Source organism: Stegodyphus dumicola, chromosome 4 (genome assembly GCF_044657685.1).
Source record: "Stegodyphus dumicola isolate Sdum_Otavi_A_Nest chromosome 4, ASM4465768v1".
In the NCBI taxonomy this organism is placed as follows: domain Eukaryota; kingdom Metazoa; phylum Arthropoda; class Arachnida; order Araneae; family Eresidae; genus Stegodyphus; species Stegodyphus dumicola.
In genome coordinates, this window is record NC_140771.1 from 221,226,839 (window position 1) to 221,240,719 (window position 13,881).

At 31.8% G+C, this 13,881-nt stretch overlaps 1 protein-coding gene across 5 annotated transcripts in view; it reads right to left on the bottom strand.

Moving 5' to 3' along the window:
* LOC118189290 (ras guanyl-releasing protein 3-like) overlaps positions 1–13,881 on the bottom strand; it is a 194,450-nt gene that overhangs the window by 31,220 nt on the left and 149,349 nt on the right. For all 5 annotated transcript variants that reach the window (XM_085816009.1, XM_085816010.1, XM_085816011.1 and 2 more), the window contains 3 exons: positions 10,843–11,020; positions 10,647–10,724; positions 4,270–4,380 (listed from right to left, as the gene is read on the bottom strand). In XM_085816009.1, coding sequence (XP_085672135.1) covers positions 4,270–4,380; positions 10,647–10,724; positions 10,843–11,020 — 367 coding nt within the window. The remainder of the gene's footprint in view (positions 1–4,269; positions 4,381–10,646; positions 10,725–10,842; positions 11,021–13,881) is intronic.

Here is a 13,881-nt window from a genome sequence, read left to right on the forward strand (position 1 = left end):
GGGGCCGGGCATTGTCTTACAAGAAGATGACACCTCGCTCAACATATCAGAGTGCCTATGCCGGATGGCTTCATGTGACCTTGTCAAAGTGGCAGAATAACAATCGGTAGTAAAGATATGGCCACGTTCCAGATACTCAGACAGGATAATGAATCATAGCTCTCCTCTCCAAGCGAGACCACTTTTCTAAGCAGCTTGCCATTTCAATCGCTCTGACGTGTCAGCGGACTTACTACCTGCACAACTGCTGCCAGACAAGTAGTGCTATTTGTTTACATTCTGGGCAAAAAGCATTTCCCATGAAGACATTTGTCTAGAATCTTCTAGAATTGTGAATCTGTAAATCTTGCCTTAAAATCCTTCTAAACTTTGCAAGTCAGTATCTAAAATCCTAAGGAAAAATTACCCCTACCTATTCTGCAACAGCAAAAAGGCTGAAATATTTTTTAAAAAATTAGAGGAAAAAGTATAAAATTAATTTTATAGAGAAAACTGACGCATATTGAGACAACTACATGGGAAAAACTCTCACCATGAAAAAATTACAACGGAGGCAGTTTTAATTAATTACATAGCTATTTCGCTTTTGCTAAGAATTGTTTCATAAATTGTGTTAAAGCAGAGAGCATTTATTACCTTGCTTATTTTTGAAATTCAAAATATTGTGTAATAAGTCGCCAAAATCGAAAGCAATATCACTTATGATAGCAAAAAATAAAAATGCTTAATTTTAATGTTATTTCTTGAATACAATTTCAATATATTAGCATTATTTTAATGAAATTGATCAATGTTATAATATTTAGAAAAAAATGTCTTCGAAAAATTCTCAGATTTCCGAATTAAATGTTTTCTATAGAAACTGATCTTTAAATTGCCAAAATGTTGATAAGTCGCCAAATTTGGAACCGTTTAATAAGGAATTCCCATTCCCAAACGCGAAAAGTTGTTTAAGAGCTTTTCATTAGAAAAAATGGAATAATTACGAAATGCTTATGTTTCGCTTCTTGCTCAGAAACTTGAGTATCCCATTGTTTATATTAGAAATAGGAACAAATTATAACCCATGAACTTACTCACCCATTCAAAAGATAACTCTATTTGTCAATGAATCGCCAGAAATATTTGTCCAAAATGCTAATTCACATTCAAAATGACGGTCATAAAAACAGACAGAAAATTCAGATGATTAAAATTAAGGACCTCCTACCGAATTTGGTCGAAATTAAGAACCTTTAAGGGCGAAAAATCAATTCCAAAAAACTTAAGGACTCTTAAGGACCGTACGATCCCTGAGTCTCAATGTTAAATGAATAAAAAATCATTTTTTTTAATCTAAAAATTTCAGAAGAATAATCCTGCAATACTTACACTTTACACACTATTACTTACACACTTTACTTTACACACTATTACTACAAAATGTTGGAATCTAAATAGTAGCTTAAAAAAACTATATGTGTTATTACTGCAGTAAAACCTTTTTTCTTTCATAAGAAGTCTGATAAAAGAAGTGCAATTACGAAGGTATTCTTACTTGCTGATGAATACTATAAAATTATACTACCTAAAAACACTGAACAAAAAATTAAATACAGGAATATGTAGGAAACACTTGGCATTCATCGGGGCTTGCTGGCGCTAGCATTTTTGCCGCTGTTGGTAACATTTCTAACAGTACCAAAAATGCTAGCATACATGAGGGTGGATCCAAAGAAAAAAAAAAGGTTACAAGGGTAATAAAAAAATATTTATTAATAGTAGATAGTAAATACAAAAGGGAATTAAGAGGCATACTTGCCTATCATTTTTCAACATAATCACCTAATCCATTAAAAGCATTTATTTGAATGCAGGACCACCTTATTTAACCCAGCTTGGGAAATCATGTTTCTACCCATTCAGTCTGTTCTCAGTAGCTGCTTTCACATCACTGTCTGATAATCTCATTCCAGATAAATGTTCGTTTAATTTCAGAAAAAAGAAATAGTCACTGGATGGTAAATCAAGGCTATATGGGAGATGACTCCAGACTTCCCATTTAAACTTTTGCAGCCAGTATGGGGCCGGGCATTGTCTTACAAGAAGATGACACCTCGCTCAACATGTCAGAGTGCCTATGCCGGATGGCTTCATGTGACCTTGTCAAAGTGGCAGAATAACAATCGGTAGTAAAGATATGGCCACGTTCCAGATACTCAGACAGGATAATGAATCATAGCTCTCCTCTCCAAGCGAGACCACTTTTCTAAGCAGCTTGCCATTTCAATCGCTCTGATGTGTCAGCGGACTTACTACCTGCACAACTGCTGCCAGACAAGTAGTGCTATTTGTTTACATTCTGGGCAAAAAGCATTTCCCTTCACAATAATCACTTTTCAAATGCTGATGCTTGTAACCTATTTTTTTTGGGGGGGATCCACCTACATAATTACATTGTATCTATTATATAACTTTCAGAGAGAAACTGGTTTGGATGAAAAACACCAAACCAGATAACTTTCTAAAAGTTTAACTCAAAATTTGTGAAAAGTGGTGGTGTTTCAATGTTATTTCATCGTAAATTTGTGAAATATGTATTTTAAAATCTGTTATTGTTGATAAATTTGAAATGGTTGATGCAGTTTGTAAAGCTCATAACAAATATGTAGTTTTAATTCAACAAAGTACTTCTTCATAGTAACAACAACGTGCTTTATATTTTACAGAGTTTGAATGAGAGAAAAAAAAAAAAAAAAAAAGAGAGATTTGCAGTCCTGTGTCTTATTCTTGCAAGCAATTCAAAGGAATGTTATCAAACAGCAGCTTAATTTAATCATCAAACTGTAGAATGCTTTACAGCACAGGTTAAAAAAAAAAAAAAAAGAAGAAGAAGAAGATGACAGGAGGAAAACAGGATCTGGATTTCATCCCTCAAACAGCTATTTTCTATATTCCTCTTCAGTAATTTATTTACATTATTTTATGTATATCATTTTATTTGTCGGCAAAAAGGCTAAAATAAACACTGAACAATTCATTATTTTTCCTTTTGAATAATTTTATTATATAGTTTTACATATATTACTTTACTTTTTACACATACTGGCAATACTCATATCAGTTCAAATTTCAGCAGTTTTTCACCTTCCGTTTTTGATGAAAAATAACGTGGGACATTATGCCCAATTAAAGGTATCGAACTGTGATTAAAAAACCAAAAATTTCAGCATCAGCATCTACATATGTATAGATTATTTAGAATAAACGTATAAAATAAAATGAGAATAATTTGGAAAAAAAATCTGAAGGTTTTCAGATTTTATATTATGCTCAAAGAGGCTTTTTTTAACGTTTTGTTGTTACCTTTATTAATTAAATATCATGTTCTTTGCACTTAAGCCATAAAATTTAATTCACAGCAATATCACAAAATAATTTAAAAAGAGCATATCTTTAGAATTTCCGATACACAGTCTCCCACGCTGGAGATAAAAATGTCCCCCCCCCCATACAGTGCTGCCATTGCTCGTTTTGAAATTGTTGATTTTGTCAATCAAAAATTCATTAAAGTTTTACAAAATATGAAATAAATAATAAAACAAATTCCAAATTGCAAATTAGGGTTTCCAGATGCCCATATTCAGGTGGAGGATTAAATTATTCAAAATTTGATCGCTCTAACAAGGTACCGTTGTTTCATTACAATGTGAGAAAAATATATAAATTTATGCAAATTCTTCATTATTTAATTTCTTTATATATTCCACAGAGTGATTATATTTAGTGGCAACAATTTGAAAAGTGATATAGTCTTTTAAAATTTTCAATGCAAAATGCCAAAACGAAATTAATAGCCCTTCTGGGCTAATGCCCTTTGGGCTAACAATTAACAGCTGATTGTGGAGATATCATTCATGTTAAAAAAGCGCCTTTTGTGAAACTCCTCACATGCAATTTTCTTTTTGCCAGAGTGGCAACAGTAAGCCTTCAAAAAGAAAAAGAACAATGATTGATTTTCTGTTTATGTAATTCTATACCCAAAAAAATTTTAATAAATATTAATCTTATTGGAGTCAGAACAGTGATTAACATTTCCTATATTCTAGACTTCCAGACTGATTAATGAAAATCATTTAAATTTTAATTAAAAATACATTAGTAGGATCTTATATTCATAATATAGCAATAAACAGATCAATGCCCTTATTAAACTGTTTATCTTCCTAACTTTACAATGGAAACAGAAATTCAAATGTAAATCTTGTAGTTAACAATTATTTGACTTACATCGATTATACACAGATAAAATTTTTCCAAAGTTTCTGTATCAACAGCACCTCCAATGCCAGCAACCCAGTCTGAAAATGAAATCTGTCTAGATGGAGAAGAAGACTGGGGCTGAAAAGAGATATGCGTTGGAATGATAAAGTTACAAGCCTCAAACAGTAACTATGAATGATATGCATTTTATCTATAATACACTAGGTTTTATGAAGTAACGAAAATAACTTATAGTAGATAAAAGAAAATTTCAAGGTCATTCAGAAACTCGGTTTTTTTCCTATTAAAATAAAATTTGAAATATAATATATCTATAGATACATATATACACAAAGAAGAAATTTCAATCAGTAATGTAATAGCTATTTTATCCAATAACTTTTTACAATCCCTGCAATTTCACAGTTCTTCCAAAGACCTTCTGATCATTTTCTGCAAAAACATTTTTAAATGGGATTAGATACTATTATATGAAATAAAAGTTTTATCTTGTAAAGAATTTGGCATAACATGAAAATAAATTAAAAAGTGGAACCACACAACAATAGCTTTATTCATTTTTTTAAAATTATTTTTATAGTTAGAAACTACCAGACAAGTGACTAGAGATGGACAACATTTGGCATCATCTTGATGGAACACAGTACGCTTACAATTTAACAATTTCTTTTGCAATGCATCATTCAATTTTGTAAACTATTGAGAGCACACATTGGAATTGCTCATTTTGTTTTTTTGTTAAAGCTCAAAATATGCAATTCCTTTATAATCCCACCTAACTGACACAAAGACATTCTTCTGATGAATATAAGCTTCTGCTGTATTTTGAACTGACCAGCTTTAATCATATTTTTTTGCATTCAGGGTTACTGCACACATTCAGCTTTTCATCAATCATTTTGACATAGTTCATTTTGATTAGGCTTCATAAGCAAAACACATTTACATTATGTTGAATGAATTTCTTCAAGTTCATGCAGGATCCACATATGAAGACTGTTTTTTCATCACCGAGCTTTTTTATATGGTCATCAGTGATTGTTTTGGATGAACTTATGACTTTTATAAGTGATGTTGTCATAGCTTCTACAATGCTTTTGATGTTGCCATCATCAATCCCCATTGATCTACTAGAATGTGAAACATATTGAATTGAAAAATCATCAAAACTGAATTTTACAAATTAATTATTTTGCCTTTGTATGTTCTGTTAGTAAAACATCATCACACACACATACATCTTTCTGTGTGCAACAGCAAATCTTTCACCTTTGAAGAAACAAAAGAGTAAAAATGTGATGAAAATGTTCATTTTTAGCTTCCATCTTTCAATAAAAATGCCTAAGCAAACATTTTATAATTAGCTAAAATTCTATTTAAAATGCATCCAGATATATTATTTCCACACAAAGCATTCTCAAAATGTTATTTCAAATAGTATTAAAATTGTCTGAATGTCACTATCACTAATCTATGGAAAAGAACCAAAGCTACGTTCTAGACAACTGAATATTTCATAAACATGACGTAAAATTTTATGAAGTATAGTTTACACAAAATCATTTTCATATTAACAACAAATAAAACAAGTACATAAATTATCTGCAATAAGCATAATTTATTCTGAAAGACATAACTCTACTTAAAATTTTATCTGCAATTACAAACTATAAAAAATAAATTTATACAAGGGTCATTCAAATGAAAGTGGCACTGCTGTAATAACTCCACCATTTGAAAAGAAAAATGACCGCATATGCCCCATAAAGAGCACAGAGGGCTGAGAGTGCATGCGATATCATCAGATCCCGCCAGATGCATATGTGATAGCGTCGGAGCACGTTAAAAGGCATTGTTCACATCAAGGTTGCCTTCAAATGATGTAAATGTGCGGTCATGCAATTTTTAACAGTGGAAAATGTGAACGCTTATCAAATCTATCCTCGAATGCAAAATGTGTATAGCATGGAGTGTATTGAAATGCAGATCGGTATTCCAATGGTGTAGAGATTTTCATAGTGGAAGAAGCAGTACTGATGACAAGACACAACGTAGTCAAGCGCATGTGGTGATCACCCAAGAAGCAGTAGCAAACATGGACCGTCTCATGAAAATTAATCGTCGAATCACCACTCGAGAAATAGTGGAGGTAATGTCTATGAGCATTACTGTGTGAAAAGTTGTGATAACACAAGGTTTGTGTGTAATGAGTAGCAAAACATTTGACAGAGGAGTAGAAGATTCATTGCATGTCTTTTTCCATGCAATACCTCATGCGGTACCATGAAATGGGGAACCAATTCCTTTCAAGGATCATTGTCACTGATGAAACATAGTGCCATCACTTTTATCCAGCCACCAAAAGCACAAGCATGGAATGGTGACACTATTCATCCCCATGCCTGAAGAAAGCTTGCACATCCATTACAGCTGGTAAAGTCATGTTAACATGCTTCTTTGGCACCGATGGCTCACTACTGTTGGAATGGCTACCTACGGTCATTGCTGCCATGTTCTGTGTTACATTGCAGAAACTGAGACAGAATATCAAGAACTGCCAATATGGCATGTTGTCACGTGGGGTTATACTCTTGCATGATAATGCTCATCCTCATGTCGCTATGGCATGCCAAATATTGTTATGGCAATTCTGCTGGAAGGTTCTCAAACATCCCCCTTACAGCCTGGACTTACCTCTCACCATGGGACTACCACATCTTCAATCCATTCAAGAAATCTCTAAAGAGACAGAGATTTGCCGATGATAATGAGGTTCAAGCTGCCGTTAAAAATTAGTTCCACAACCAACCCCGGAGCTTCTTCACCCAGGATATCCATTGTCTCGTTGACCGCTAGGGCGCTTGTTTCAACCTATAAGGTGACTTTGTCTAGTCTATCTGTTACATCTGTATAATTTCTTTCTTTTATATACTATTTTACATTAATTTCATTAAACCATTTCTCAAACCAACTGTAATGCCACTTTTATTTAAACGACCTTTATATAAATAATTCAAAAGTAAGAAATTATGAAAAAATACAATATCTTAGATTCATAAAATACTTTGTATAATTCTAATTTACAAAAGTATTAAAAAATTGTGATTAGGTATGAACTAAAAATTATAATTTTAGATAAAATGAGCAAGAATAAATAATATTTTTCCCTTGCTTTAAAATAATTCAGAATGAACAAAAAAATAAATAAATAAATAAATAAAATTTAAGAAAGATTCTGACCCTTTTCTCAGCCAATAATTAAACAACCCACATTTTCAAATGATAAACATTATAAAAGGAATAGTTCATGTACTGAAGATAAATTACTCATTTAATAAAACTTAAAACCAAGTTCTTTAGTTACAATATAAGGTATTTTCTCCCTCCTTTCCACATGCCTTCATGATGTAATTGGAAGCATGCTCGACGAATATTCAAGAGATTCAGGGTTTGAGTTCACGAGTCAATTTTTTCACTAATTTTCATGTCTTGAGTATAAAAATACATAATGACTCTATAGTTGCACCCAAACTAAAAGGTGATGGATGATAATTTGTCACCACTAGAATTTAGTGATTGGGTCCCCTAATCCCCAGTTGCCCTTGGTAGTATATAAGGTATTTTCTTCCTCCTTTTCCACATGCCTTCATGGTGTAACTGGAAGCATACTCGAGATGTATTCAAAAGGTCCAGTCTCCAGCATAAAAAAAAAAAAAAAAAAAACAACCTAGTGACTCTACAACAAAAATACTGAGGGGGGAGGACAGACATTTGTATTAATCTTCAAGTATCTTGTAGTTAAAGTAAATTAAACAGCACATACAGTTTTATCTCAAAGTAATTCTACACTTTGATATAGAGTCTGGGGAGTCTATACATAAAAGTTTTACTCACAGAGAGATTTTATTTGCTTTTTCAGATAAACATCAATAATAATTCTACTTTATATTATACTGGATTATATACTAAATCAGTTAATTTTCAAAATGGAATGGTTTTTTTTTCTTTCAGATAAATATGTGATATTTATTAATAATAAATTCATCAGTCACAGTTCACTTGTGATTTTTGCAACAAATATACATCAGTGGTCTTTCATAAAGAATTTGCATAGAATTTTCATTTAATTTATATCATTATAACAAAGAACAGATTTTATTACATGATTTATATTTAGAAAGCTTGTAATTCTGAGAACAACTGAAGAGAAAACAAACCTTGTACTACTACACTTGATATACATAAATAACATATTGTTTTCAAAATTCATTACAGAATGCACTGAAAAGAGTTGCATAGATCTGAATCATAAAACAATGTAAGCATTTAAATTATTATATGAATCCTTAATGCCAGTTTCAAAATTTATAGTTCAATTAATAGTCTGATGATATTAATAATTTATAAAGTTCAACTTTTATTTAGCATTATTTTCAATTCAAGAGAAACTAAATGCACTTCAAGTGATTACTACATGTACATTTTCTCATCAGAAATCAAAATCCTGTGCATGTGTGCTAGATGAAATTTTACAAATAATGCACTGTGATTGCACAGAACCAGAATGTACTGAGCTACTCAGCTGGCATGGCAGTACAGAAGCCAGCTGCCTTGGGTCTGTGTTTGAATCTTGGAGATGACATGGAAATGTCACTTGCATGGGGGCACTTCAAATACTGTAGAACTAAATGTCCTCTATAGAAGTTAATGATAAGGGAAGAGATTCCCAAGTAAAATTCTTTTTTAAAACTGGGACAAAGCTGAAAACATTTGTACTGTCATTCTATATACGGTGTTTAAGGCATAAGCCAATGATAGGTAAACCTACATCTTGGCCACAATAAAACCTAATCTTGGATGTAGATAAACCTACATCTTGGCCACAATAATACATTAATACATACTTTATCTGATACTACTGTCAGGTGAATTACAGCACACAGAACGTATTGAGAGAAAATAGAACTAATTCATATGATGAGCTGTATAATGACTGAGCAGTTAAGAGTGCTGAATATTGGTAGTTTAACCAGGTTCAAAACCTGGTGAAGGAGCTGGATGCATGGTTGGTTTTCATAGTTTCCTTACTGTATAACATGACTACAAGACAGTTTCATTAAGAAAATTCTTCACAAATCATCCCTTCCCTTAGGCAGATAACCATTAACTTTCCTGCTTGTGTACTCCTCAACCAAATCTTAATTCTTCGATTTCCTTTTTCCTTAATATTTCCTTTTGCATCTTTATCTCTCTCACTGTTTGTTTTTCAAAATTTACTTCTTTTCAACAAAATTTTCTCAACAAATAATGTTCCACTTCCTTCGTCATAAAGTCACACATACTATTTATCCCTCTGTAAATCATGAATTTGTTTTCCAAACTTGCAAACTCTTTATCAGTTATACTACAGCTCATGGTCTTATCCTTAAGTTACTTGCCTACTAGTAATAAAACTGATGGTACCATCCTTACCTACATCAAATATGAGTTTGTGAAATTTACACCACTCATTCTCTGGGTGCATAGTATTGGTACATTCTCTAGTCTTACTGTACATTCAGATTAAAATAGCTTTAAGCCTTTTCCTTCAAAAATATGACTTTTACATTCAAAATGACGAAATATTAAAACTTCCATCCCTAATCATAATTGGTTGTTTAACTTTCCATTTTTCCCTCTGCTAAATAATTTACAACCTTTCAAATCAATAAATTATTTTTAACATAAAGGGTAAGTCAGAAATGAATATTTACAAATTTTCAGTAAATATAGTGCTGCAGAAAGTCTGCATGCCACAGAGAAATATGGGAATGTATATTAAGTTTGAAATTTCATTTTTTCATTGCAAATAAGAATTACATTCACGTGTTCATGTCACTAGTTAAGATGGTGCAGAACACATGCAGTAGCAAATTATAACTGCATCTTAGATGATTGCAAACAGGCTTGACAATGAGGTCATGAGACTCGATAAACATGATTTTAATGCAGTTCTGCTGTTATTAACCACAGGAAAGTGCACAAATTGACTGCTTAGACAAGAATCATTCAGAAAAAGGGTTTGAAAGTTTCTAAAAGGGTTCACAGTAGCATGATACATCAACAGCAGTAAGTATTGGAAGTATTCGGACAACATCTAAGAGAGTTCTGGTGGACATTATTGTGCATAGTTCTTCAGACTGAAGACCTGATTTTCTAATGTTATTGTTTCACTTCCCCTATTTATATTATTGTAATCACCCAATGTGATTTAGTATGTAGCCATATTTCTGATTCACCTTGTATATTAACAGTACATATCATGACAAAATTATATAAACAATTTTCAAAAATATATCTTTTAGCAATTCAAAAATATATTTTTTCTCTAAAAGCTATCTTACTGATGAGCAGCCCCTTGGCTCTTTTGCTAAGGATAATTCATATAATTCATCCTCAGTGTAAGGTGTATCTAATGACAACTGCAAGGAAAAAAAGAAAAATACATTCTGTAGTAAAATACATTTTAAATGTTTAATTTTGAGGAAACATCATTTTGAAATTCTAATTTTAAATCTACTGAATATTAAATGAACTAACCCGTAGGGTGTTGACTAGATCTGCATTAACAGCGACTTTTGGAACAGAATTTTGAAGTTCCCAGAGTTCCTGAAATATCAGTGACAGCTGCGCTACCTTACGAAAATTAATCATGCCACCTTCAAGGGTATCTGGTAATGCTACATGAAGTGATATGAGATCTTTCATGTGAACACCCCTAATTAAAGAAAAGTAAATTAATGTGAAATCATAAGAGAGACATACATCATTAAGGACAGTTAATAATCTTGGTTATAGAGTATGATACCGAATTTATAAAAGCACCAAATTACAGTCTAGTGAATGTATTAAAATTTTTTCAAACTGATACTTATTAAAGGTGTTTGGGCTCTCTTAAATTTCATGCTTCATCATCAAATTTAAAAACTCCATTACTATTTCAACAATTTATACCCTTTAAAATTTTTACACCAAATATCATAAATATAGAGTATGAAATATATAAAACAAGGTATAATTAAGATATATATCTAAATATGTCACTATGAAAATAATTTATTTTATCTCATTTATATGACATTTTTATATGCTACTCCATTGTTACTATTTTTCTCTTTATCTAATTATTATAAAAAATATTCACACAACATATAGGAATACACATGGATTTTGTTGCTTAAAGAAAAATTATAAACGAAATCTCAAAAATGCACCTTTTGACTAAATTAACTGATTAAAGCAAAGCATGCATATAAAATTTTAATCATTGAATTACTTTTGAAATTACTGCCAGCAATTTCAAACTCAAATTTCATGTACGACAAACGATTGATCTGAAAGCAGCTGACATGCCAAAATATTTTTAACCCCCCCAAAAAAAGGCTTTAAATTTTAATAAATGAATATTTATTAAAATTTATAAATAATACAAAGAAAAATTCAAATTTATATTCTAACTTCTAACCAAAGTCTAAAGTTGGTACCTGCAAGAAATTTCTCTTGGTTATACTTTGAAATCCAAACCTACTGACAGTTAAAATATTTATTTCAAGTAATTCCACTATGTTGAATTAAATACTAAATAAACTATTTTAAATCTTAACCAGAAAACATGAAATTTCAGAATACTGAAGAGACAGCAGCTGTTGGCAAGCAAATTAAATTTTTTGAATGTGGGAAATTCTCCCGCCTTGCTCTAGTCACATGGCTTGACATACAGCATACAACCACCCAGTCAGTTTAACAGTTAAATGATGCTTACTGTTACAGAATTGGCCAAGGTTTAAATAGTGGAGAAGGCATGGGTGCTTGCAAATATAATAAAGCCTGTGCAACAACAGGGCACTCAAAATACATAGTGAGGCAAAAGTACTCTCCAGTGGTTAATGGTAAGGCAAAAAGGACTGGGAAAGATAGTCTACTCTTTAGAGTGTCTTCCAAACTGGAGGGGAGCTTAAAAGTTAGTAAAGCCTGGCAATACCTGATGTACTTTTGTTTATGCACAGGTGATGGCCTTGCTTCAACTTATACCCATACAAATATGCAGTGACAAAGCTCCAGTCTTTCTTCTTATTCCCACCCCCCTTTAATAGCAGTCGCACACATAAGCATAGCCCATATCTTATGCCTCCAAAACTATAAGCATTATATAGGCAACAAATACATGATTGAAATGCATTCACAGACCATATAATATTGCTTCAAAAGTTGCAAATAGACTGCGAGTTTGAGATTAGCAAGACTTTAGCAATTTCACCTAAACATTAAAGTGTATGAAAAATTTCAATATTAATAGACCATCACCCTCTTTGATTTCCTAAACATATATGAAACATTATTTGCAGAAAAAGTTCCTTAGAGAAGAGAATTCTTGTTCTTTTTACATAACAGCAGTTATATGTCTTCTAAAATGACATTTGGTAACATATCCAAAAATTACTGTCATGTAATTCTAATTGACAACATCTGACTTTCCAATCACAACATTCCCCAAGGAATTTAACAAAAAATTTTTCATATATTTTTAACAGACCTTGAAAACAAAAAGCAAAATCAGGAGGTTCTATGATTTTTTCAAAATTATTTTGATTCTTATAATATTGTTAATCATGCCGCTCTGATTGGTATAATTGTTACCAATGCTGGCTGCCATATCACTAAACACCAGCTTGGATTCTGGAGAATGCTTGTATGTCTGTAGGTGTATAGTGTGCATGCAACATGGATACATTTGAAATACTGTCTATCCAAAAGTCCTGTCAAGAAATTAGGTATAGTATAAAGTCCGTAAAATCTGGACATCCATTATCCAGAATGATCTTTAATCGGGACCTCAAAGCCCGATTAAAATTATGCACGTGTGTTTAATGCATGCGTGCACTACGCATGCGCGTAAAGTGTTTACCCTCGCGCTTTCGATAGTGAAGAAAGTGACAGAGAGGTTATTGAAAATGAAAAAATTTTGATTGACAAGTTAGTCAGTATTCTCGACACAGCAATTACAGGACTTGAACATTGGAACTTTGTAACTGACCAAGAAATTATGTCTGTTTTATGAATTAAAGAGAAAGTATTAGCACAAAAAATGAAGCAACTTAAACAACTTACATTGATAGAAATGTTTAATAAAGTAAACAAATAAATATTAAGCTTTTTTTTTTGTAAATTTTGATACCCTTTAAATCATAATTGCTCTTTATTTCATAAATTATGGTTTCATATTTTTAATTGTATAATTTCTGCATGCCATCTTATTAAATTGATGATCTATAATTCGGAAAAGCCCCTAATCGCCGAAGTCCTGACGAGGCCGGATTATGGACTTTGTACTGTAGTAAGAATTAATAATATCTGGCAAACTCGGAAAAGAATAGATGGATATGGCCGATAAATAGGAATAGAATGGAAAAATTATCTGTAGAAAGACTGCATTTGTAGTGCTCTAAAGCAAGCTCATAATAAAATTTTAATAAACTGCCGTCAGTTAAAACTAAAAGTTTGAATTACAATTTATATACATTTTTATACATTGAATTTGTAATTTGGATCTCTCAACTGTATAAGTAAATAAAGAGTGAT